This window comes from Acinonyx jubatus, chromosome C1 (assembly GCF_027475565.1).
Source record: "Acinonyx jubatus isolate Ajub_Pintada_27869175 chromosome C1, VMU_Ajub_asm_v1.0, whole genome shotgun sequence".
Taxonomy (NCBI): domain Eukaryota; kingdom Metazoa; phylum Chordata; class Mammalia; order Carnivora; family Felidae; genus Acinonyx; species Acinonyx jubatus.
Window position 1 is genome coordinate 205361524 of NC_069381.1, and position 24303 is coordinate 205385826.

General features: G+C 40.5%; 1 protein-coding gene across 2 annotated transcripts in view; it reads left to right on the plus strand.

Moving 5' to 3' along the window:
* NYAP2 (neuronal tyrosine-phosphorylated phosphoinositide-3-kinase adaptor 2) overlaps positions 1–24303 on the plus strand; it is a 266423-nt gene that overhangs the window by 168406 nt on the left and 73714 nt on the right. For both annotated transcript variants that reach the window (XM_027049063.2, XM_053215873.1), the window contains one exon: positions 22567–22773. In XM_027049063.2, the coding sequence (XP_026904864.1) occupies positions 22567–22773 (207 nt within the window). The remainder of the gene's footprint in view (positions 1–22566; positions 22774–24303) is intronic.

Sequence of the window (24303 nt, forward strand, 5' to 3'; positions counted from 1 at the left end):
GACTAGAGTGAATGAATGTGTATCCAAGCTCCACAATTAAATGGTAAATTTTTGAGAGCAAAGACTATATATTTTGTTTAAGTGCCCATGGTTTCTATGACTATGTTTTGCATGCTCAGTTTATACTTATGGCTTATTTTTCCAAAGCTAACATGTTTTAAATAGCAAAGCCCAATGGGATTACCCTGATTACCAAGCATTGATAATAATCTGATTTTGCACAGGATGCACAGATCGAGACTAGTTAATATATTTCAGAATCAACTGCTCCAAAGAATATCAATGGAGAACCCAGGTTTAGATCATTTTTATATGGAATGGTCAGAAGGGGATCAGGCCTGTTACTGATTAGGAAAACTAGGCAGTACTCAGCAAGGAAAATGAGAGCAAGTACCCATAATCTGATCAAAGTAGTTTGTTTATGTAGGAAATAAAGTAGGGTCCATTACAAATAGCATTGCATAGAGTTTCACTGAATGATTCGGGAAGCAGTATTAAGATATTATGTTGTAGATAGAAAATTATCACCTGGATTGTATGTGGTGTACATATGGTCCATTTACTATTTAAATTCCAGCATTTCAGGGAAGTAAAACATGTATCCCCGTTTCTATACATTTGTTGGATTTAAAAAAAAAAACTCCTTTGCTTGACCAGCTTAAAAAACAATCTCATTATAATGGAAAGTAGTGTGGAGAGTTCCTTAAGATACACATATGGGCAAAGACACAGGAGTCAAATGTCCTGCGGTTGAAAGATGGATTTATCACTGAACAACTGTGCTTTTAGGGCATGTCCAACTCTCCAGGTATCAGTTTTTTCATATTTACCTCCGAGGATTGTGAAAAAAGGAAAACTGGGCTCAAGAAAAGACCCTGTAAAATGTAAATTGCGTGCAACTCTAAGGGGCAATTGACTTTTAGCTCTCTGTGGAAAGAATAAATATTTTATTAAAAAAATGAAGTCAGGTCAAAAATGAATTAAATTTTCAGAGATTCCATATTGTTTGGGTAAAGGATCTGACATCTTAAGTGGCTCATCCGGTAGCTGATGTGAGAAGCATAAAGCATTGGGGAGCATGTAAGTGGTTCTCTGTTCCCACAGGGGGCAGGCTGTTTTCTGGTTGCTGGAGGATATCTGAGCCTTGAAGGTGGAGGGGCATCATACCCGATGCAGTGCACTTACCCCTATCCTATAAAGAACAGCCCTGAGAACAAAGAGGCCATCTTCGTTGTACAAAGGGTCAGGCAACCTGACGTGATTGTGAAAGGTGTTTCATCAGCGAAAGAAAAAAGTCACTCTAACTGAGGGGGCTGACACAGTTTTCAAATATAATAATTTTTTTTCTGGTTGAACATGGTTTATCTTTTAAAAGAAAAGCCTTGCTTCCACAAAGGTATAGGTATTAACCAATGAATTAGTTGGAAACCAAGAAGGCCCAAAATGCTTCATATAAAAAATATTTAGTATGCAGATGGGGGCTCTCAAAGTGTTTTTCTAAGCAGCTTCAGTAGAATTGCTTTTCCTTTTTTTTTTTTTAAGGTTTTATTTTATTTTTTGACAGAGAAACAGAGTGCAAGCAGGGGAGGGGCAGAGAGAGGGAGACACAGAATCCGAAGCAGGCTCCGGGCTCTGAGCTGCCAACACAGAACCTGACGTGGGGCTCTAGCCTATGAACCGCAAGATCATGATGTCAGCCAAAGTCGGATGCTTCACTGCCCGAGCCACCCCGGCGCCCCTTTAAAAAAAATTTTTTTGGGGCGCCTGGGTGGCGCAGTCGGTTAAGCGTCCGACTTCAGCCAGGTCACGATCTCGTGGTCCGTGAGCTCGAGCCCCGCGTCAGGCTCTGGGCTGATGGCTCAGAGCCTGGAGCCTGTTTCCGATTCTGTGTCTCCCTCTCTGTCTGCCCCTCCCCCGTTCATGCTCTGTCTCTCTGTCCCAAAAATAAATAAACGTTGAAAAAAAATTAAAAAAAAATTTTTTTTAAGTTTATTTGTTTATTTTGAGAGAGACAGAGACAGCGGAACCTCAGAGAAGGGGGGGGGGAGAGAGAGAGTTCCAAGCAGGCTCTACACTGTCAGCACAGAGCCAGAGGCAGGGCTCGAACCCACGAAACCGTAAGATCATGACGGGAGCTGAAACGAGAGTTGGTCACTTAACCGTGCGAGCCCACCCAGGCGCCCCATATCGCCTTTCCTTTTAAAGTGGTTAGTTCATAGGCAACAAAATTTTAAGGTTAGCATTTGAAAAACTGTGCCAGAAAACAACACTTAAATCTTGTCTAGAAATCTGAACGTAACCACAGACACAGAAGGAATGCTAACCTCCTAAATACAGATTAACGGACGTTAGTAGGCAATGCATGAAGTGACCATCCCTAGAATGTCTCATAAATGGAAGGTTGACACAACGATAGCTGTTGAAATGCTTCCTTGTCAATTTCCTTATTTTTTTATTAACTTCCATGGCTTTCCTGGTAAAGTCTTTATCTAGATGCTAATTAAGCAGAGGTTTGCTTTGCGCATCAATTTTTAATATTCGCTCCTCGTGGTTAAATGAAACCTGCAGCGGACAGCTTCTCCAGTTAAAAGCAGTCCTGACCTACTTCCATGGGAAATCAATGGAGGACTCAGGAAACTCATAGGTAGCTGGCGTTTAAGGAGCCCAGCTGCTTATTCGTATTGGTGTAAACCGTGCTCCAGCATTCTCTGTCTTTACTAATTTTCAAAGTTTTTCTGGGGCACCTGGGTGGCTCAGTTGGTTGAGCGTCTAACTTGATTTTGGCTCAGTTCAGGATCTCACTGTTCATGGGTTCGAACCCTGGTGTCCAGCTCTGCACTGAGAGGGTGGTGTTTGCTTGGGATTATCTCTTGTCTCAACTCTCTCTCTGCCCCTCCCCTGCTCACGCTCTCTCTCTCTCTCAAAAATAAACACTTAAAAAAAAAAAAAAAAGTTCTTCTAACAATAGAGAAGACCCTAGAAGCTATTGAGCCACATAAGTGAAGCCAGACCTGCGTTTTGTGCCCCTGGGGACTCAACAGAAACCCCTGGGTCTGGGACTGAGGCAGGGAAAGAAGGCCCTTAAAAGGCACCCGCTCACATTCAGATATGATCTACAAAGGAGTCAAATCCAATCTACCAGAGTAAGGTCTTCAGACACCTGTGTTCCAGGGTTTTTTTAAGACATATGAGATATAGCAAACTTTTTTGAAGGCTTGTATGTTAGATATCTGAATTGAAGGGCACGGAATAGGAACAAGAATCATACCCAGCTAGACAGCGGGGCAGTCGTCATGAGGACAAGCACGCCGGGGCTCTTTCTGGTGAGGGGATCCTACGGAAGATCAGGTAAATTCCCTTCAAAAGTTAATGTGCAGCCACATAAGGGGTCGTGTGAAACCTGACAAAAACGGGAGAGTCGGCCTCATGCTAAATTCCAGAATAAAAGGCTAGAGGAGAGGGAGCTGGCAAAGTTGATGGAAGAAATAGAGTTTAGTGTAAGTAATTTTTACTCCCTTGGTTAAGTTTAGTCCTAAGAATTTGGGGAGTTTTTGATGCCATTAATTCATAAGTGTTTTAAACACATCTATGTGTTCATTCAGTGTTTCATTCATTCAGCGCATGTTTATAAAATACCTGCTGTATGCCAGACACTATTCCGGGTGCTAGAATCTCTGTTTTGAAATGTCAGACAGTAAAACCTAGGAATTCAAACGAAGAGGAAAGGTACGTTTATTAGTGGGGAGGGTGCCTTATGAGGGAAGACGTGGCCGTCAAACACATTGTTACAAAGGTATAAAGAGTGAAAAAGACAAAAGGATGTGGAACAGAGCATTCGAGAAAGGCACTGGGCTTCTCTTTCCCCCTTGCCTCTACGTTGTGCTTCTGACACCCCTGGTCCATGACGCATTTCCTTAGGTTCTGAAGTTCGCAATGGCCTGGGCATCCTTGATCCACTGGATCTGGTGACCCTCAGCTGACGAGTGGTTTTGTTTGAGGCTTAATCATAGCCTCAGTTGAAGAATCTTGCACTGCAAATACTAATCTCTTGTTCTTTTCCTTCTATTCCTTTGGTTTCTCTCTTTCTCTTCCTCTTTTTTAACCCCTAAGCCTAACCCCATGCAATGGCCATTGAAATTCTCTAAGGCCTTATTCATCATTCAGATGATCTGGCCACAAAGAAGTCTGCCAGCAGATAACTTATGAAACAAGGCATCACAGTAATAAAGAGTATTGGGAACATCAGAAATAAGGAATAACATGTAATCCAGGTCCTGTCTTATTTGCATTTAATTAATAAACAGGTGAGAAATAAACCTCTTATTCCCGAGGAACTTTGTGATTAATGCAGTTCATATGTGCATTTTGTGTGTGTGTGTGTGTGTGTGTGTGTGTGTATGTGTGTGTGTGTGTGAAAAAAAAGTCATGATGGCAAGGTGAAAGAAGGGAGCAGGTGGCATGTACCCAACCTAAAAGTAAGCTGAGAAAGAGAGACAGAGACAGAAGGAAAGAGAGAGGGGAGGAGGGAGAGAGAGATAGAGAGAGAGAGAGAAGAAAGAGGATGGAAGGAAGAGAGGGAGGGAGAAAGGAAAGAAGGGAGGATGGAAGGAAGGAAAGATGGGAAAGGAAAAGGAAGGAAGGAAAGATGGGAAAGAAAAAGGAAGGAAGGAAGGAAGGAAGGAAGGAAGGAAGGAAGGAAGGAAGGAAGGAAAAATAGGTAGAATAATATTTTTATATATGATTTCCAGGAAACTCTTATACCCTACCTTCCTTGACTCCAAAGAGAACAAATGTCAGATAAGATCCTTAACTTCCTGCTCTCCGTCCTTAGACCATGAGTCTCACAGTGGGCACTTAAAAAAATATTTGCCAGGCCTTGGAAATAGTCTTATTTAATTCCCTGTTATAGACAGGGAATTGTGTTATAGACAAACTGAAATCCAATGAGGTTCAAATATCAGAGCAAAAAATAGGATGTTATATAGAAGCACAAGCTATAGGGGCGCCTGGATGGCTCAGTCAGTTGGGTGGGCAACTACAGCTCAGGTCATGATCTCGTGGTCTGTGGGTTCAAGCCCCACATGGGGCTCTGTGCTGACAGCTCAGAGCCTGGAGCCTGCTTCCAATTCTGTGTCTCCCTCTCTCTCTGCCCCTTCCCTGCTTGTTCTCTGTCTCTCTCTCTCTCTCAAAAATAATAACCATTAAAAAAAAAATTTAAAGCACAACCTATAAAGACTTGCAGCTCTCCTGAATGGCTTCTAAAAATTAAAACAGCATTTAGATACATTTCCATTGGTTTTGCCCATAGCTTAACATGAACTTCTTGGCTGACTGCATTTAAAATACCATTTTTGGGGGGAAAACAAACCTAGTTAATTGGAGACTTTTCCTAAACAAGGTTTGGGTTTTCTTTCCCCTCGTCTTCAAATTTATATGTGTAGTTTTTCCACAAGAACACTATGAAGAATTCCAGATTGGCCGATAATGATTGGCCAACTTCTCTACTCTAGCTATATTTATCGAGAGAATTGGTCAGTTACAGTTAGCGAGAAATGTAATGCCTTATACATTCAGGCGTGCAGTCATCAGTTATATTACCCCTAAAAGGGTTAAAAATTCCACCTTGCTTTGCTTATGAAATTTTAATAGATCTGACTTTTTTAAGCCCCCAAATATGGCCATTAGTAACTGTGATTCCGACAATCTAAGTTTTGCATTTGCTTTGATAGAATTTAATTCTTTTTACCCTTTGTGATGAAGGGATTGTTCTTAGCATTTAGTGTTTGCTTCAGGAACATTTATGAATGTATTTTCAGAATTGCATCTTTCAGGAAGAATGTAAATGATATTTTCCTTCCCATGCATTAATATTTTTAGTGCCTTAATGCCTCTGTTTCTTTTAAAGAAGATTGAAGCATTTTTCCATCTGCCTGTTAAAATGATTTGAGTCTTAATTAAAGTTGATTGCACCTGTGCATATATTCGACTACCCACACACCTCCCACCTACTAGTGGAAAAGCTTGTCTTTCCTTCGAAAATCAAGAGAGAGCACTATGACCTTTAAAAAAAATAGGCATCGAGAACAGACAACACTGAGAAGGAAGTATGATGTTTTCTGGCTACCTTACATCATGACTTTGTGTCTCCTAATGATTGTTTGGCAGGTGATGTAAATCAGCCAGTTATTTTCCTAAAAGCGCTCATTTCTTTATCAATTATAAGGCAGCCTAGCTGAGGAAGCCATGCAAAAGAATCAAAATGCAACAACAAATTCTTGCCCAGCCACTCACTGATTGTGTGTGTTCTTAGCTTTAACAGCTCCATTTCCCCTTATTTGTGAAGATAGGCAATAAATAAATAAATAAATAAATAAATAAATGATGGAGACCATTTTAAAATTTGATGTGGTCAAACATTTTTCTTCTCCACCTATAACATTTTTTCATGGAATTTTAATAAATTTAAATTGATTAGCTTCTACTTTTTTTTCCCTTTCTCTTGGGTAAGGAAGGATAATTAAAATGCTTTCAGCTAAAATAGAAAAAACCAGGGAAATAACCCACCCAGTCTACAAAAGAGTAATGAAAAGTATATTAAATATTGCTAAAAATGTTCCATTAAGCGTACAAGAGTGATTGTGAACCATGGCTTTACTTCAGAAAGTCTTGGGAAGCTTTTAAAAAATTACCAATGTCAAGGCTCCAGCCTCAGCAATCTAACCTACTGGTGGCCCAGGCCCGGATATTTTTTGAAGGCTCCCCAAAAGTTTCTACTATGCAGTTAGGACTGGGAATCGTTAATATAAAATGTATTCTGGTACTTATCAGTAGAATCCTAAACTTCAAGACCCTTGAGTCCAGATGCCTCATTTAAAGAAAAGCAAATGAAGGTTCAGAAGGCGAAGGCGATTTGCTCAAGGCCTCACAGTTAATTAGGGGCTAAGTTTGAACTGGTACCCAGAGTCTCATAACCCCCCAAACAACTCTGTTTACACAGTACCCTGTTGGGGTTGGGACTTCCCAGATCTTGGTGTTCATAGGTATGAACCTTCTGCCCTTGGTTTCTAAATTGCTGTAGGAATCCATGCACTGCGTTATTAGCAACAATTTTATATCTTCCAACAACATCGAAGCCATTTCTATAAAAATGTGGTAATAACCCATGCAAGAGGAACATCAGTTTTGATCCCAAATGCCTAATAGTAATTTCCTGTGCACATTAACTCAGTCTTGAGGATACATAAAAATGTCCTGCATTACCAAAGTCTTTCCAATCTATAAAACGTCTAGTAGCAGAATATTGTTTTGATCTTTCTAGGTATTCCCTTTCTCTTCCATTGTTCAACAAGTTATTCTGACTTCTGCTTAAGAAATAGACAAAAACAGAAATGCTGTAGAGGCATTGGTAGAATTCCACATTTTTTTTCCCCTGTAGCAGAAAAAGTGAATTTGGATTCCTTGCATTCGATAGATAATTGGTCTATTTTCTCCCAATGGTCTTAGTAAGCAGTGATTTTGCTCACAAAGCCAAATCCTCATGAATATCTCATATAAGGGCAACTCAAGTTATAGCCATGTTTTGTTTTGTTTTGTTTTGTTTAATTTGCTTCATACTATTGTTACTTCTCCTTGGGCTTGGCATCGTTTCTTCTGCATTTTGGCTGTGGAATTGCTCATGATATTGGCAGCATCTACGGATATCTTGTATGTAAAACCACCTCTCTTTTGTCCTATGGTAAGGTATCATTAATTAGTTTGAAAACTCCTTAAAGCAAGCCAGAACTGTAATTTTAAGAACATTGGTCTTCAGTTGGTGGCTCTTTCATCAAATACCAGTTCTGTAATGAATTTAGATACACATAAATCCCATTTCACTTCAGAAGTTTAATTTTTTTTAATGTTGATTACTTTTTTTGAGACAGAGACAGAGGCAGAGAGAGACAGAGCGCGAGCTGCGGAGGGGCAGAGAGAGAGAGAGAGAGGGAGACACAGAATCCGAAGCAGGCTCCAGGCTCTGAGCTGTCAGCACAGAGCCTGATGTGGGGGCTCAAACCCACGAACTGTGAGATCATGACCTGAGCCAAAGTCAGATGCGCAACAGACTTAGCCACCGAGGCGCCCCAATTCCATTTCATTTTAAACTGAGGAAACAAGTGTATGATTTCAAGTTTGGGCCCCTTCTTTTTTTTATTTTTTTCCCATAGAGTTTCAAACCCAGAAAACATCTTAAAGATGCTATGGTCTAAATCCCTTATTTGAAAGATGAGTACACAGAAGCACAGAAAGTCAGAAAAACGTGCCCAGTGTCACCCAGATAATGGCAGAACCATTCCCAGGGTCAAGTTTCCCAAACAATGAAATCCAGAGTTCTTTGTGCTATGACAGTCTGTATCCAGCATTGCTGTGACTGGGGCAGTAGAAAGGAGGAGAATGTAAAAATCACATATGTTTGAGTCCCGGTGGCCTCCTTTCTTCAACATGATTCTTTTTTAGATTGTCTGCTTTATGTTAATTTGCTGCCTTGTGTCCTACTTAAGAATGACTCCGTGTCAGGTCTTCTATAACCGTTGGCATCTAATTTTGGAATTTGTCAAAAGATGTAGATGTCTTAAAACATCCTAAGTCAAAATGTGGGCCTGATCTAGGTTACAAAGATTTTAGAACCTTAAAACTATGTTTGCCAAGTATCTTAGAATTCCATTTGTCCCTCTAAAGAGATTTTTATCAGTAGTTTATCAAATATTTGAAGGCACTAGATGTAGAGGGAGGGAGATGAGCTTCGGAATGCTTCCAAATGTCAGGTCTTAAATGGGGGGGGGGACTAAAAGCCCACCATTGGTATTATAGGGGGTGCCAGGAGCTGTGGGCATAAATATTTCATGTGGTAAATTATAAGGATGCATTTGCATTTTTATGCACTATTTTAAAGTAAAAAGAATTGTTGAACAATAAGGGCACTTTCCATAATTATGTTCCATTTTTAATATGCAGAGAATTGACTCTGAGTTCAGGGTAGTTATTTGATGAATTCTTAGTATAACCTTGTCTTGTATTTTGCTCTCTAAATTTTGACATCAGATTAAGACCAGACAATGAGGTTGGCTAGTAAAAAAATGATTATCTTGTCATCAAACATATGATGGGTTTTTGCAGTTCAAAAAGTGATCTTCATCTGGTAAATAGTCACAAGTTTAATCTACTTTAAAGGTAAACAATGAAAAGTGTTTACAAAAAGATATACTACAAAATATTATATATTTCTGCATCATTGCATCTATGTTTGTACACCCCCATTGAAAAGGACGCCTAAGAAGTTGATGGCATCATAATGTTAAGACGGTGATATCTGAAGTTCTGTGGATTTCATGTGCCTGGAGATTAGATGATATTAATAATGCGTCTCTGACCTGGGATCACTGCTCACACATCTTCCCCTTGGTCCTTCTTGCATACTTCCCCTGGGAGAATCTTCCTTCAATGCTGATGGCGTCACCATACCCTGCTGTCACAAATACAAACTTCACCCTGTCATTCAAAACCCTCCTTAATTTGTTTCTTTTCCATGTAAATTCAGGTCCCATTCTTTCCTAATATAAAGGCTTTCTTCCAGACAGGCTGAACTTATTAAGGAGTCCGAACCATTCAGTTTTCCCCTCCATCCTTCTTTTTTCAAGTGTTGGATTTGCCTGTGCTTTTTTTGCCAAGCTGGAAGTTTGCTGTTAGGTGGGATCAGCTTTTAGGAGGACAGATCCAAGGAAAGACTGATTGTGTTCAACAATCAGTTTCCCCTGGCTGCAAAACTCATCTAACCCTCCCCCCGCCATTCTTTGAATCACTATTTAATCAAGATTTCTTGACCTCTCAACTAGGAAAAATCATCTATTATACTTTCATTGTACTCTGCCATCTCTTTTTACTCCTCTTATCAGAGCTCTAATACTGTATTAGCTCATGTAAAAAAAAAAATTATCCTCTCTCTTAGAAAAGGAGCCCCATGCGGGTAGAAGTCATGGTGTTTTGGTTCACTGTCTTAGTCTCTCACTGTCATAGTTCCTGACATGCAAAATGTCTATACATATGGAGCAAGGTGTATGCATTTTACTATTGATTGAACATAAGAAGAAGGATATATATATATATATATATATATATATGTATACACACATATATATGTATATACATATGTACACACATATATATATGTATCTATATCTTCATTTTGCTTTTTTTAATCAAAGCAATGCCCCCCTCCAAAGTGTGTCAGAGTAAACTACTAAAAGCAGTCCTAGAAAATGCATGTTCTTTGTTTTCTGACTTGCTTCACTGTTACTGATAAATATCAGTTAATTGCTGTGCTTTGGATTACATAGTGTGCTGCAGGAATTTAATCCAGTCTGCATCCCATCTGAAAACTACTATGGACTTCTATATAACTTGCATAGTAAAGTGTCTTAGGAGCTGAGTTGTGCATAATTTATGCTATCTAGCCTGACAACTAATTTCTCCTAAATCTCATTGCATTAATTTTCCTGTGTATATAGTCTTCAGATATCTTTAAAATAAAGGTGGGTTTAAAAAATTTTTATACTTTTTAAAACAAGGTAAATAATCCTCCTGAAAAGAACCCCAACAGAAGAAAAGAAAGCCAAACAATGCCTCACTGGTGTGGCTATTTGTTCAGAGAGACCTGAGTTCAAATCCTGATTCCTCCAATTACCCATCTCTGACCCATATTCACCAGCAGGACCCTAAGCTTTCCCTAACAGTGAAGGTTATCACTCTACATGCCTCCAAAAGCTATGTAAAGATTAGAAATATTATTTGTAAATAGTGTAGTTCAACATAAGATACATGGTCGCCACTGATTTCATGAAATTGTCATCACAATGCTGCTGCTGGTGTTATACAACATCGTTTAGAAGGGCTCCTGGGTGGCTCAGTTGGTTAAACGTCTGACTTCAGCTCAGGTCATGGTCTCGCGGTTTGTGAGTTCAAGCCCCGTGTCGGGCTCTGTGCTGACAGCTCAGAGCCTGGAGCCTGTTTCCAATTCTGTGTCTCCTCCTCTGTCTGCCCCTCCCATTCTCAGTCTACCTCTCTCTGTCTCTCAATAATAAATAAACATTAAAAAAAAAAAAAGACATTGTTTAGAGCTGGCATTCTGCTTTCCAGTGGTAACTAGGAGACAAACAGGGGAAAAAAAACATTGTAGGTATTCTCTCTCTATTTTCTAAAACCAGGACCCCTGTTTATTTCAAGTCTCCTAATCAGGTGGCAGGAAAAGAAGTTAGATGTTAGGTTTGCCAGTGATGCTACACAACTCATTAATGTTTTTTAAGAGCCCACTTTCTTAATTTCTTTTCTACTTCACTGGGATTTGATTGGAAGGGGAATTAAACTAAACTACAAAAAAGTCACCTTGACAAATGTAAAACATTCTGAAGTATAAATAGAAGTATATTTTGGAATAGAAATAATAATACTGTTGAATCTTCATGAAGTATTTTGCTTTTTGTATGAGCTTTGGCATTATAAAAGTAGATGACTTGGGGCACCTGGGTGGCTCATTCGGTTAAGTGCTGGACTTCAGTTCAGCTCATGATCTCCCAGTTGGTGGGTTTGAGCCCCGCATCGGGCTCTGTGTGGACAGCTCAGAGCCTGGAGCCTGCTTTGGATTCTGTGTCTCCCTCTCTCTCTGCCCCTCCCCCACTTGTGCTCTGTCTCTCTCTCTCTCTCTCTCTCTCTCTCTCTCTCAAAACTAAACAAACATTAAAAAAGTTTAATAAAAAAAGATATACGATTTTAGACCCAGGAGGATGCTTAGAAATAATTTATTTTATTATATAATTTTATCTGAGGAAACTAAGGCTCTGGAAAGATGTTTTATTGAACCAACCTGACCATGGACTGTAGCTCATTTCAACCCCATCCAGAATGGTTCTGAGAAATATTTTTTAAATTTATTGTACATGTTTCCTGAACATATCTAATTTACAGCTAAATTATTATTATGCTAAAGAAATAGTTGCTATTTTGTTTGTGAATGTAGTAGAAAGACCTTGTTTTAAAAATTCTTTCTTAGAGATTTTGTTCTTTGCTACTATTTTGGATGAAAAGCTATTTGGGAAAAGAAATTGGGGTGGCATTATCTTCATTCAAATGAATATAAATGAAATATACTGCTGCTTGGATGATCATTTTAGAGGCCCACCCACTTGTATATTCAGCAAACACTTATTGAAGCCATAGCATTTAAAATATTTATTAAATACTCGATAAAAACGTGTTTGTTAGTTTTATAAAGCTTTTTTATTCCAACTAGAACTGAGAGAGAAGGTGTGTTTGCCAGATTCTTACACTGTATTTGGCAATTTAATCTCTTTGCCCCTCATTTTTCTGTCGGTGTGCCAATAAAACTATTGTCCTCATTAGAAAGTCAAGGGTTTCATATTAAACTATATTCCACAGGAAGGAAAGTAAAAAGTAGTATCAGTTGAAATCTGCATGAAGGTAGTCCAATCGCTCTAACCCGATAACTGTAAAACCTCAGTGGCTTTATACGATACAACTTCCCTCCTGTTCACGTCATAGGACATGACATATGTCACGGGCATGTGATTCTCAGTTAGTGGGTATTCCGTGAAAGACGGGAAGGTCTCCCCGCAGTTACTGGGAAATTTCCATCTGGTGGTCCCACCGGCACCAGCATCTGGTACTTCAAAAAACTGCCAGCCAGCAGGAGGGGAATCTTCAAGAGGAGGAGGGATTTTGTGGGAAGTTTGATGACCCGACCTGGCGGTGACCTACATCATATCCACCCACATTCTAATGGCCAGACCTCAGTTATGTGGCGCTCCCTCACTGCAAGGAATGCTGGGAAGTATAGTTTAACTGCATGCCCGGAGAGAACAGACTTGGTCATCTGGCTGGACTCTGTTCACGGGTCCTCGTGGCTGCCACATTCCCAGAGCAAACAAAAATATAGATTGAATTCTCTAAGTTTTCTCTTATTGCCCTACAATACTAGAATTTCTTAAAGTATTACTAAAATGTGTCAACATTTGAGCTATGCCTGATGACTTCTGTGAAGGTGTTTTGTTTTTTTTTAAGTAGAGCTAATTTGTATTTCTACAATCCTCATCCACCTTGTTAAAAAAAAAGTGAATAAGTAAATCATCTGGATGTTTAATTGAGAGTTAAAATTTTTTTAATGTTTTAATTATTTTTGAAAGAGACACACACACACACACACACACACAGTACGAGTGGGGGAGGGGCATAGAGAGAGGGAGACACAGAATCCTAAGCGGGCCCCAGGCTCCAAGCTGTCAGCACACAGCCCGACGTGGGGCTCAAACTCGTGAACTAGGAGATCATGACCTGAGCCAACGTCAGACACTCAACCTACTGAGCCACACAGGCACCCCTAATTGAGAGTTTTAAAAGGCCAAACATGGTCTTTGAAATTCTATTTATTATCACACTCTGATAAGTGTTATTCCTTGCAACCATAAACAACAACTGTAGAATATGAATCAGCATGTGAGTCCCCCTGTCTTCTGGTGAGAGGTGCATGCTGGGTAGTGGCCAGGAAACCTGTCTCTTTAGCAGGCCTTTGCTAATTGCCATCTGTGTGACCTTGAGCAAGATGTGTAAAAGCTCTGAGCTGTTTTTACACCTGTCAAATGATCCGGATTATTTGCGTATTCAATCCTACGTCAATGTGCCTCCTCTATTTTGTTATTCTGTTAAGTAACGCACTTCATCTATCTTATTACAATGGAGGTTTTACTTTCTGTGCCTTCTTCACACAACCTGGACTTTCTTTCCAACTTTATTTGAAACCATGTAATCTGCAGAAGCCTGAGCTATTGTTCTTTCTCTATTTATATTTGAGGAGCTGACATCCCTCAGATGTTGGAATTGACATAACTGACACCTAATGACAGAATTCACATGAGACAGGAGCAATAATAATAAATAAATAAATAAATGGCCCTGCTCCCTGGTGCCCTTTTGCTGTGGAAACATGGGAGCCTGTGCTCTCTTTTCCCTGGAGACTCCAGAGATGGAATAAGAGAAGAGCAGGGAGAGGATCCCAGTGCTCCCTTAAACTCACAAGAAAACCATGTCAAGCTATCTGGCTCTGACCAGCTCCAGGTGGCAGTTTTAAAGGACACCAAGACATGCAATTAGTGTCCAGGCCAGGGTGCCCGAAGAGTGAGCATTCTAGACTTGTACTGTGAGGAAGATGTGACCAGAGTGAGACAGACTGCCTCACTCTGGATTCTAAAGGGTGTCTGCTTTAAAACAGAAATAAACTCATTCTGAGTTGCTTCAGAAACAAGACTACCTACAACCAACAAATGATGGTGCTTGGAGGGAGGCCCACTTGGGCTCAGTATGAGAGCTTTCTAGCAATTAAAGATGTTCCAAAGGGAGCCAAACTGTCCTGTGAGGTGGAAACTCCCCCTCCCTGGAGCTCTTCTCCCAAAGGCAGGATGGCCAGCTCGGTAATGACTATGCACACCTTGCTTTTCCTGAGCTGTTACAACTGTGATTTCAAGGTCTTTTTCAGCTTTAAGTCTGATGATTGAATCTAATACCCATCTGATAATGCAATTTAGTTCAGTGCCTCCTTCAGCACTTCCAATGTGCTGCCTTTTCTGCCTAATTAATCTGCCTTGATCACCTTTCATTATTTCCACTGTTCAGCAGTTGGAATAGAATGGAGGGACTTTGATCCTGCTGATTATGCCAATAGGAAGGGACAATTCAGTAGCGTGGTCTGTTTTTTGTTTTTTGTTTTTTTTTTTTTTTTTTTTGTCCATAGGAACCTCAAGGGCTCATCAGCTGGAGCCTTGGTCTCTTTGTCACCAGATGTAGTGTCTGTATTTTGTAACCAAGGGATCCCTATGTGAGAGGGTGAAATTTCAGGAATAATGGCAGTCACAAACCCCAGAAATAAAAGCCTCTTGTGTGAACCATTTGAATCATCTAGATGTTAATAGAAACAAGGGATATGCAAGTTAATCCTTATATATTGAAATAAGAAAGACAGAAAGCACAGAAAGAGAAAAAAAAGACCGAAAGAAAGAAAGAAAGAAAGAAAGAAAGAGGAAGGAAAGAACAAAGAAAGGAAAGGAAAAAGAGATAGAAAGAAAGAAAGAAAGAAAGAAAGAAAGAAAGAAAGAAAGAAAAAGAAAGGAAGGAAGGAAGGAAGGAAGGAAGGAAGGAAGGAAGGAAGGAAGAAAGGAAGAAAGAAAGAAAGAAAGAAAGAAAGAAAGAAAGAAAGAAAGAAAGAAAGAAAGAAAAAAAGAGAAAGAAATGGGATCTTAATGTTCCTCCAGGAAAATGGTATGACTGGTCACATTTACTAATTTTCCAGGCAAGTAACTTATTTTCTGGCCAGTAAGCAAGTCAGTTAGAAACATGCATGAATTAACAAAAATAACTTTAGCTAACTTGTGTTTGTCACTGAGGGTTGTTAGTTCATGCCAGGGCCCATGTGCTGGGTGAGATTGGAAAGGAGGGAGGGAGAAGCCATGGGTCATGGCCTACGTGGAGTAATATCCAAGAATGAAGGCTAATTAATTAACTGACCTGGGAGAAGTGTGCGTGCATTCATTCACCCTGTCTGTTCTCACTGAGGACTCTATTAATAGACACTGAGGACCAACATGAAACGTAGTCTTTGGTCTTAAGATGCTGTGTATAGTCTGGTGAGGGAACTAGACATATAAATCAATAAGTACACCATCTTCCTGACCAGAAAAGAAGCAAGTCTGGAAAAAGGATAATGCTGTCTGTCAGTTTTCATGTGTGTGGTCCCCAGACAGCCATGTGGAAAGGTTCATCAATGCAATAATGTTGTCTTTGTTTCTAGAGTTTAAGAGGGATTTGGGGGGTCTGGAGACTGACAAGAATCCTCTGTACCACTTCTGTTGAGAGAGTAAATGCTGATGAGGAAGAGTGGGTCAGAGATCTTGGGAAAAGTCAGTATCTGGAAGGGGACAGACTTGGTGGGGAAAGCCATCAGACCTGGAAACTGAAGTCTTTCTAGGTGACCTAGAGCCCCTGGGCAGGGACACAGAGGGAGAAGAGTGAGGTAGAACTGAGAGACAAGTGCAGACCCACTTGTCAGGGAAAATTCTGAGAAGGAGCCTCAGAATTAGCAGCGTGAACTGTGATAAGATTGGAATCCTGGAGAAAATATTCTGGTCATGAAAAGGTTGCTTCTAGCCTCTTATCCTTCTCTGTCCTTGTTTAACTTGAAAACCATAAGAAGTTTAGGACGAGAAAGTGCAAAATGCACAGTCTGAAAGACAAATGTGAAACATAACGTGTATTTCTCACAGCAAGATTTCAACTCAAGATCAGATTTCAGTGTGAGAATCAGATTTTAGGTCGGTAGTTGACATTCAGTCCTTCCAGGTAGTTGGCCCTGTACTGCAAGATCCCACCTAGAAATTTACCACAGCACCAAAGATTGATTTTGTTCAGGAATGTTTATGGTACTAAAATCAATTTTGTTTTTCAGGCTTTAAGAAAACATTGAAATATATGGATAGTGATAAATACCTCTTTATTCCTCTGAAAAGATTTCTTTGAGGTTTCAATGTGTCTTATTGTGTATATTTCTTAGTGTAATTGTCTGCCTTTTATTTCTTTATTTGCAACAGCTATTTGGAAGATTTTGATACATATTTTAATTAGAAAAATGCATTTTATAGGAAGTTTTTTATGACTACATGCAAGAAACTAGATTTATTCCCAAATAAAATGCTCAAAAGTACATTGATGATTTTCTTCCAGGTTTTTCAGCTTCGCCTTCTGTTTAGGAGGCAGATGTGAAGGTACATGGGTGCAAGTCTGAGTAGCATTATTTCTTCAATCCTTTTGTTCAAGTTTCTCTAAATACATCTGCCAAAATTCACTGAAGACTAACCTCTGGGACTTGAAAACAAAGAAGGAAGAACGAAAGGGGAAAAAAAGACTCCTTTTTGTTTCCAAAGCTGTATTGGGCTTTTATTTAGTTGAGGTTTGAGACCCAAATGACACTTCCCCAGGATGTGTATGTGACTAATTTGAATGAGAACAAAGAAACTGATGTAGGTGGAGGTGCTTTGACACACATCCTCAGCCTTTCATATTTAGAATGTTATCCAAACCTGCAGGAAGGATACATGCTGGATCCAATGTTCTGTGTAAGCATTTTTTAGTTTGGTTAGTTTCAGTCCCAGTGTTAGTAGATGCTGTGTGTGTGTGTGTGTGTGTGCATGTGTGTATGTGTGAGAAAGAGAGAGAGAAAGAGCAAGAGAGAGAAAGAGGGAGAGAGAGAGAGAGAGAAATAGTAAATTCTTAATGTTGCTATTGGAAAAAAAAACACAGAAGTTGATAATAAAAGCAAGCATCTCAGTGTTTTGTTTGAAATCTGGAAGAGGAGGTAAAGAGAAACAGATGTGTCATTAGGCTTTGAGGCTGTGACATTTGGAAGCCAGAGTTCCATTTTCCTTGAAACTGTGAATAAACAGCTTGGGAATAGTCTATGATGTTCTTTTCTGATACTGGTTTTATTCCACGGGACGCAGGGCACCAAAAAGCAAGTGTTAAATTGTCTTGCCGTAACTATGATGCTGGAATGTATTACTTTTTCAATACTTTTACTTCCTATATTTGATTTTAGTGTAACTGAGACTTAGGCTTTTATGAGCCCCACTTAAAGGCCAGGAATCTTTCTGAGGTTTTTATTATAAGATGACCCTCCTGGTTGAAGTTTTATCTCATAGAGTAATACTCATGACATATGTTTACACAACGGCCTAGCTTGTTGGAGCTGGAAGGAACTAGAGCGATGTGCATACAAATGAAGACCAAACAAATGAGAGCAGGCAAAGCCTATTCAGAGCTTGCTACAGCAAGCAGTTACCCACCATCACTTCTAATCGCTGAGATTCGAAGGCAGGGCGAAGAACGAGAAAAGTTGGTGGGAGAAACTTAACGGCAAACAGGCAAGACTTCAGATTTGCCCCAAGTGGAGGCTGTTGGCATGGGGTAGTTGCCCGCAGACCAGCCAGAAGGAGGGCGTCCTATGTGATTGGATAGAGATGCATATTTGATTTTCTCTGCTGGTCTTACGTTAGAAGCAGGGGCAAAAATCCAGGAAGCTATCAGTTATTAATCAAGTTAATTAACAATCAACCCTGGTTGTTTGGGGCCAAACAGACTGTTGTTCGGTTGCCTGGATTGGTTGTTAGAGATAGTAGTCTGACTTCCTGTAAGTCTGACTTAGGGAGGGTACATTGGCTTTCTGGGCTCATTACTGTAGATGATGGGTTGGAATTCTATTTCAATATGTGGTCTGGCAATTGTCCACTTGTGTTTTCAATCTCTCAGTAATTATCTAGTCCAAATGTAGAAAGGTTACGTAAATTCATAAAGGACAAATGGCTATGGTTAATTTTTTAAAATTTGTTTGAATGTCTATTTATTTTTGAGAATGAGAAAGAGAAACAGAGTGCAAGCAGGGGAGGTTCAGAGAGAGACACACACACAGAATCTGAAGCAGGCTCCAGGCTCTGAACTGTCAGCACAGAGCCCGACGTGGGGCTCAAACTCACAAACTGCAAGATCATGACCTGAGCAGAAGGCAGACGCTTAACCGACTGAGCCGCTCAGGTGCACCTACAGTTCATTTAAATTAATAGTATCTTTTACATGTATGACACTGCTTAGTTTTAAAAATATTTTAAAATAGAGGTGCCTGGGCAGCTTAGTCGGCTAAGTGTCTGACTTCAGTTCAGGTCATGATCTCGCTGTTCCTGAGTTTCGAGTCCCACGGGCTCTTTGCTGCCAGCTTGGAGCCTGGAGCCTGTTTGAGATTCTGTGTCTCTCTCTCTTTCTCTGACCCTGCACCCCGCTCATGCTCTGTCTTTCTCTCTCAAAAATAAATAAACATTAAAACTTTTTTTAATGTAGAATACCATTAGATCCTTCAAATTACATTGGAGAGGTTAGGCAGGGCTGATATTATCTTTACATTGTAGTTAAGAAAAATGAAAAAAAAAAAAGAAAGAAAGAAAAATGAGGCTCCAAGAGGAGAACCTGAGTGTTCAGTGGCATGGATTACTAGCCCATGACCATGACCAGGGCTGCAAAACTGGGCCACTCAGATGACCTCACCTAGGACCTCTTACTCTATTATAAACCTCTTCTACCTCTGCCCCACAGATATATGGTAATATGGAATCAAAGTGGGACATTTGTCCCACATTGCTGAAAGTTGATGAGTATTTGAGCCTAAACATAAAGAAAGCAAAATACAGATTCCCTGAACCATTTCTGTGATTTTTTTTTTTTTTTACTGCAGTCTTTCCCAAAGATTCCTCATGTGAGTGATACTTCCAACGTGGTGACTTTTAGGGACACCTGGATGGCTCAGTCGGTTAAGCATCAGACTTTGGCTCCGGTCATGAACTCACACGGTTCCTGAGTTCCAGCTCCACATCGGGCTCTGTGCTGACGGCTCGGAGTCTGGAACTTGCTTCCGGTTCCGTGTCTCCCTCTCTCTCTGCCCCTCTCCCACTCGCTCTCTCTCTGTCTCTCAAAAATAAAGACATATTTAAAAAAGTAAAAAAAAAAATGGTGAATTCTACAACTGTGATTGTTAGAGAATCAGATTTTTGCAGAACACTATTAGCTCTGTGCCACTTTGATATATTTATAACACTTGCCTGATCCTCTTATTCCATTAGGAGCACTGAATTTCCACACACATCAGAAAGATGCCCGAGGAGTTGAGAAACCTATTAAACAAATAAATAAATTAAATACTTATTGAGCAGCATGCTAGGTGCTAAGGACACCACATGGAAAAAAAAAAGCAAAAAACAAAACTCAGTTCCTGCTTCCAAGGACTCAGGGCCTTTTGAGAAGAACAGATCCATCGAAAGATGATATATGACAGTATCAGTGCGGAGATGACCGAATCCCAGCCTGGGGTGGGGATATGGGTGGAGGAAGCTTTGGAGGATACTTAAGTTGAATAACCCGGTCTGAGGGGCCTTCTCCAAGGAAAGACAAGATACAGAGGTATTCAAAGCAGGTGAGGTCGAGGACGGTAAGCTCAAGACAGCCTTGTTTTGGTGGCAGGTGGAGGGGGGAGGAAGAAGGTACGACCAGTTTCGCGGTGTTTCTTGAACACAACGTTCAGGTGGGAAGTGATGGTGTGGAAGAGGAGTGGCAGGGTTGGGAGTCTTTTGGGTCATAGGAAAGAGATCAGACGTACTTCTGTGGGTCACAGGAGGCTTCTGGAAAGATGTGAGTCAAGAGTACACTGTAAACAGGTTGTGTTGTTTTGTTTGTTTTTGGTTTTAAACACTTCTCTATAGGCACTATAGAAGGGCTGTGGCATCCATTCCCCGAAACAACACTGTTCTGAAAGTAACAAGCGGTTGTCACTCATATTACGACCTGTGTGTTTATTTTTTTAAGCTTATTTATTTTGAGAGAGCGTGTGTGTGCGTGTGTGCTAGCGTGAGCTGCAGAGGGGCAGAGAGAGAGAATCCCAGGCAGGCTGGGAGCTGTCGGCACAGAGCCGGATTCGGGGCTCAAACCCACCAACCCTGAGATCACGACCTGAGCTGAAATCAAGAGTGGGACACCTAACCGACCGAGCCACCCAGGTGCCCCTTGCTACGTGTGTTCTTGAACACTTCTGTACATGGGTACCAGAATGCCAATTATATCCATTCCCTATAAAATACACTTGGTTCCATTTGCATTTTAAACAGGTCATTTGGGCAGTATATGGAGTTCATGCTTTGGAGAGGGAAGGATAGATGGAGACTAAGAGAGAAGCTGCAGTAATGATTAGAGTTGGAACCAAAGTAATTGAGGTAGATATGATACAAAGGGCGGCAGAAGAGAAAGCAAGATTTTCATAAATAAAACGGGTAGAAAATGCTACTGATAGATTTGGGGAGTAGCAGTTAAAGAAAGGGAGAGACAAGCTTCTAGTTTGGGTGGTTGGCTGGACAGGACAGGAGGAACTACTGGCTTAGTAAGAAATAGTGTCAGTCCAATATCTGAAATGTTAAATTTGTAATACCCATGGGGCATCCAGAGAGACCCAGCTGGCAGTTGGATAAAGGGGTGCAAAGTTCAGGAGAGGGGCACCTGGATGACTCAGTTGGTTAAATGTCTGACTCTTGATTTCGGCTCAGGTCATGATCTCAGAGTCCTGGGATCATCCAGCCCAGTGCTACGGTCTGCCCTGGGCATGAAGCCTGCTTGGGGTTCTCTTTCCCTTTCCCTCTGCCCCTCCTCTCTGTGTATGCATTTTCTCTCTCTCTCAAATAATAAATAAATAAACAAACAAATAAATAAATCAAGCAAGCAAGCAAGCAAGCAAGCTCAGGGCAATGATCCAGGATTGTAGTAAACTATTTAAAAATCGCTAACAATCCTGGAAGGTAAAATCACAGGAAAAGTATATCTAATAGAATGAGAAGAATAGCAGCTAACCTAGCATCTTGGGGACAACATATAAGGGATGGATGAAGGAAGAGAACATATGAATGACATGGAAATAGTGTTGTGTGTAGAACGCAACCCAGGAAGATGGGCCATTCGGGAAGCCAAGAGAATCGAAGATATAGACGAGAGTAATAAAGGAGTTGTCAAATGTCTTAGAAGTGTTTTCTAAATTTGCCAACTAGAATAGGAGCTCTTAGCACAAGCAGTTTTACTAGAGCGGTGGGCTGAATTCAGGAATTCACAGGGGGTAGCAGAATGAATGGAAGATATGACAGTAAAGACAGTGAGTGTAATATGCTCTTTAAGAAGTTTCCTTGAAGTTGAGGGGAACCTATGAGGCTCAGTCGGTTAAGCGTCCTACTCTTGGTTTCAGCTCAGGTCATGATCTCACGGTTCATGGGATCAAGCCTGTATCAAGCTCTGCACTGTCAGCGCTGAAACTGCTTGAGATCTTGTTCTCTCTCTCTCTCTCTCTCTCTCTCTGTCTCTCTCTGCCCCTTCCCTCTCTCAAAAGTAAATAAACATTAAAAAAAAAGAAGTTTCTGGGGTCTTGGGGTGGCTCAGTCAGTTAAGCCTCCAACTTCGGCTCAGGTCATGATCTCACAGTCTGTGAGTTCAAGCCCCATGTCCGGCTCTGTGCTGACAGCTCAGAGCCTGGAGCCTGCTTCGGATTCTGTGTCTTCCTCTCTCTCTCTCTCTCCTCTGCTCGTGCTCTCTCTCTCTCAAAAATAAATAAGCATTAAAAAAATTTAAAAAAAAAGAAGTTTCCTTGACAGTGAATGCAAGAGTTACTAAGAGATGCACGATTCATTGAGGTTTTCTCTTCCAATGAGAAAACTATTTCCCAGTGATATTAACCTGCACACGGTGATCTCCATCCCTGTTATATTTAAACGGTGTAATCTCCAACACATTTCCAAGTTCACAAAAATAGATTGAAAGCATATTAGAAAATCATTCTTTAATGTTTTAAAAGAATATGGGAAGAATTTGACTTATGCTTAACAGAATGTAATTCTGGTTAACACACAGAATCAACAGAGGAACTGAAAGTCCGAAGTCACAGCACGGAGCCATTACCAAAGTTGGAGAGCAAAGAGAGAGGGCATCACGGGGCATCTTCCAGAGAGCCTATCAAAGCTCAGGAATGGGATGGAACACCAGGACCGCCTGTAGTCACCAGCAGACTGGGAAGATGCTCCGTAAGCCCCACCTTGTTAGCAGGAAACCATAGCTCAGGTAAGATCATGATCTCTCACCCGGTGATTCCTTGTTTCTCCAGAAATTACTTTTACACAACTGTCACTTAGAGAACCATAACCACAGATATCACTGTCTCGACCCATAGAGACAGCATAAGTAGCCCTACACACAAAGGGTTGAGACAATATATTGTCTCGGTTATGGGGGGGGGGCATTAGTCACAGGGTCATAGAGAAGTGAATAGCGCTTCTTGGAGCTGTATAACGAGGCAGCTCTGACAGCTTGAAACATCTTGTATTACGTTTCTTTAAAGGCATGTAGAGGCCTCATCTAAAGCAGTTTTGTTTTGTTTTGTTTTTTAGAGAAAGAGCAAGCAAGCGGAGGAGGGACAGAGGGAGAGGGAGAGAGAGAATCTCAAGCAGGGTCTATGCTCATTGCAGAGCCTGATGCGGGGCTCGATCTCGCGATCTTGAGATCATGACCTGAGCTGAAATCAAGAGTCAGATGCTCAACCGACTGAGCCACCAGGTGCCCCTAAAGCAGTTTTAATTTATAAAGTTTAAGTGATTTAGAGTTTATGTCTCCTTTGTTGCAAAATAGATCTTAGGCAACTGGGAAGAATTAAACAGAAAGTGAAAGTGACGATTCATAGATAACAAAAACTATCTGAAGGCAGTGGAGACAGTCTAGATCATGAAGTATGTGCAGTGATGAGCTGAACTCTGTAGCCGGACCTTGGGCATGCCACTAAGTTTCCAGATCTAAGTCAACCGAGTTAGAACACTTTAATGGAATTCACCTTTAAATTTTCCAAGCTGCAATTCAGATCTGCAGTGTAATTTTGAATTGTTGATAGATAAATATTATTAAACATCAAGTTTTTAGAAGCAGCATATGTTTGCTTTAAAGTGATTAGTCTTCATGAGGGACTCACCTAGAGCTGTCGGTGTAGGAGTCACAAATAATCAAGTGACCTCCCGTAGTTTTCAGGTTTCTACCCGTTAAGAATGTTAGAGGTCTGAAGAAAAGACCAATCCTTTAATGTTCTTTTCAACTCTGATACTCATCCTGGAAACCAATTTACATGTGTTCAGCCTGTGGTCTCTCTAGTAGTCATGCACAAGTTAAAATTGGAACAGTATGAATGATCTCTGTATTTGGGAAGGGATGTTTCTAGAACAGGACCCAGACAGAGACAGAGCAGTAGCTTCCCCAGACTTAAAATGTAACTCACAGTGTTGGTGATGGAGCCACAAAAATCTCGGGGAAGAAACAAGTGAATTTAGCAGAAAGTAAAAATGTATTTTTGTGAGTAGAGTATAAATAGCTATAGGTGTTTGAGAAGATGCATGTATTTTGTCAAAAAGAAAAGAAATGTAGGGAACAAATTATATTTTGTAGAAAAAACAACACCTCTCCCAAAGAAGGTTGACATCACTATCCAGTTGGGACTTATGATTAATTTTAGGCTTATTAGTAGTATTTTTTAATTATTTAAATTTGTACCAGTTCTAGGGGTGCCTGGGTGGCTCAGTCGGTTAAACGTCCGACTTCGGTTCAGGTCAC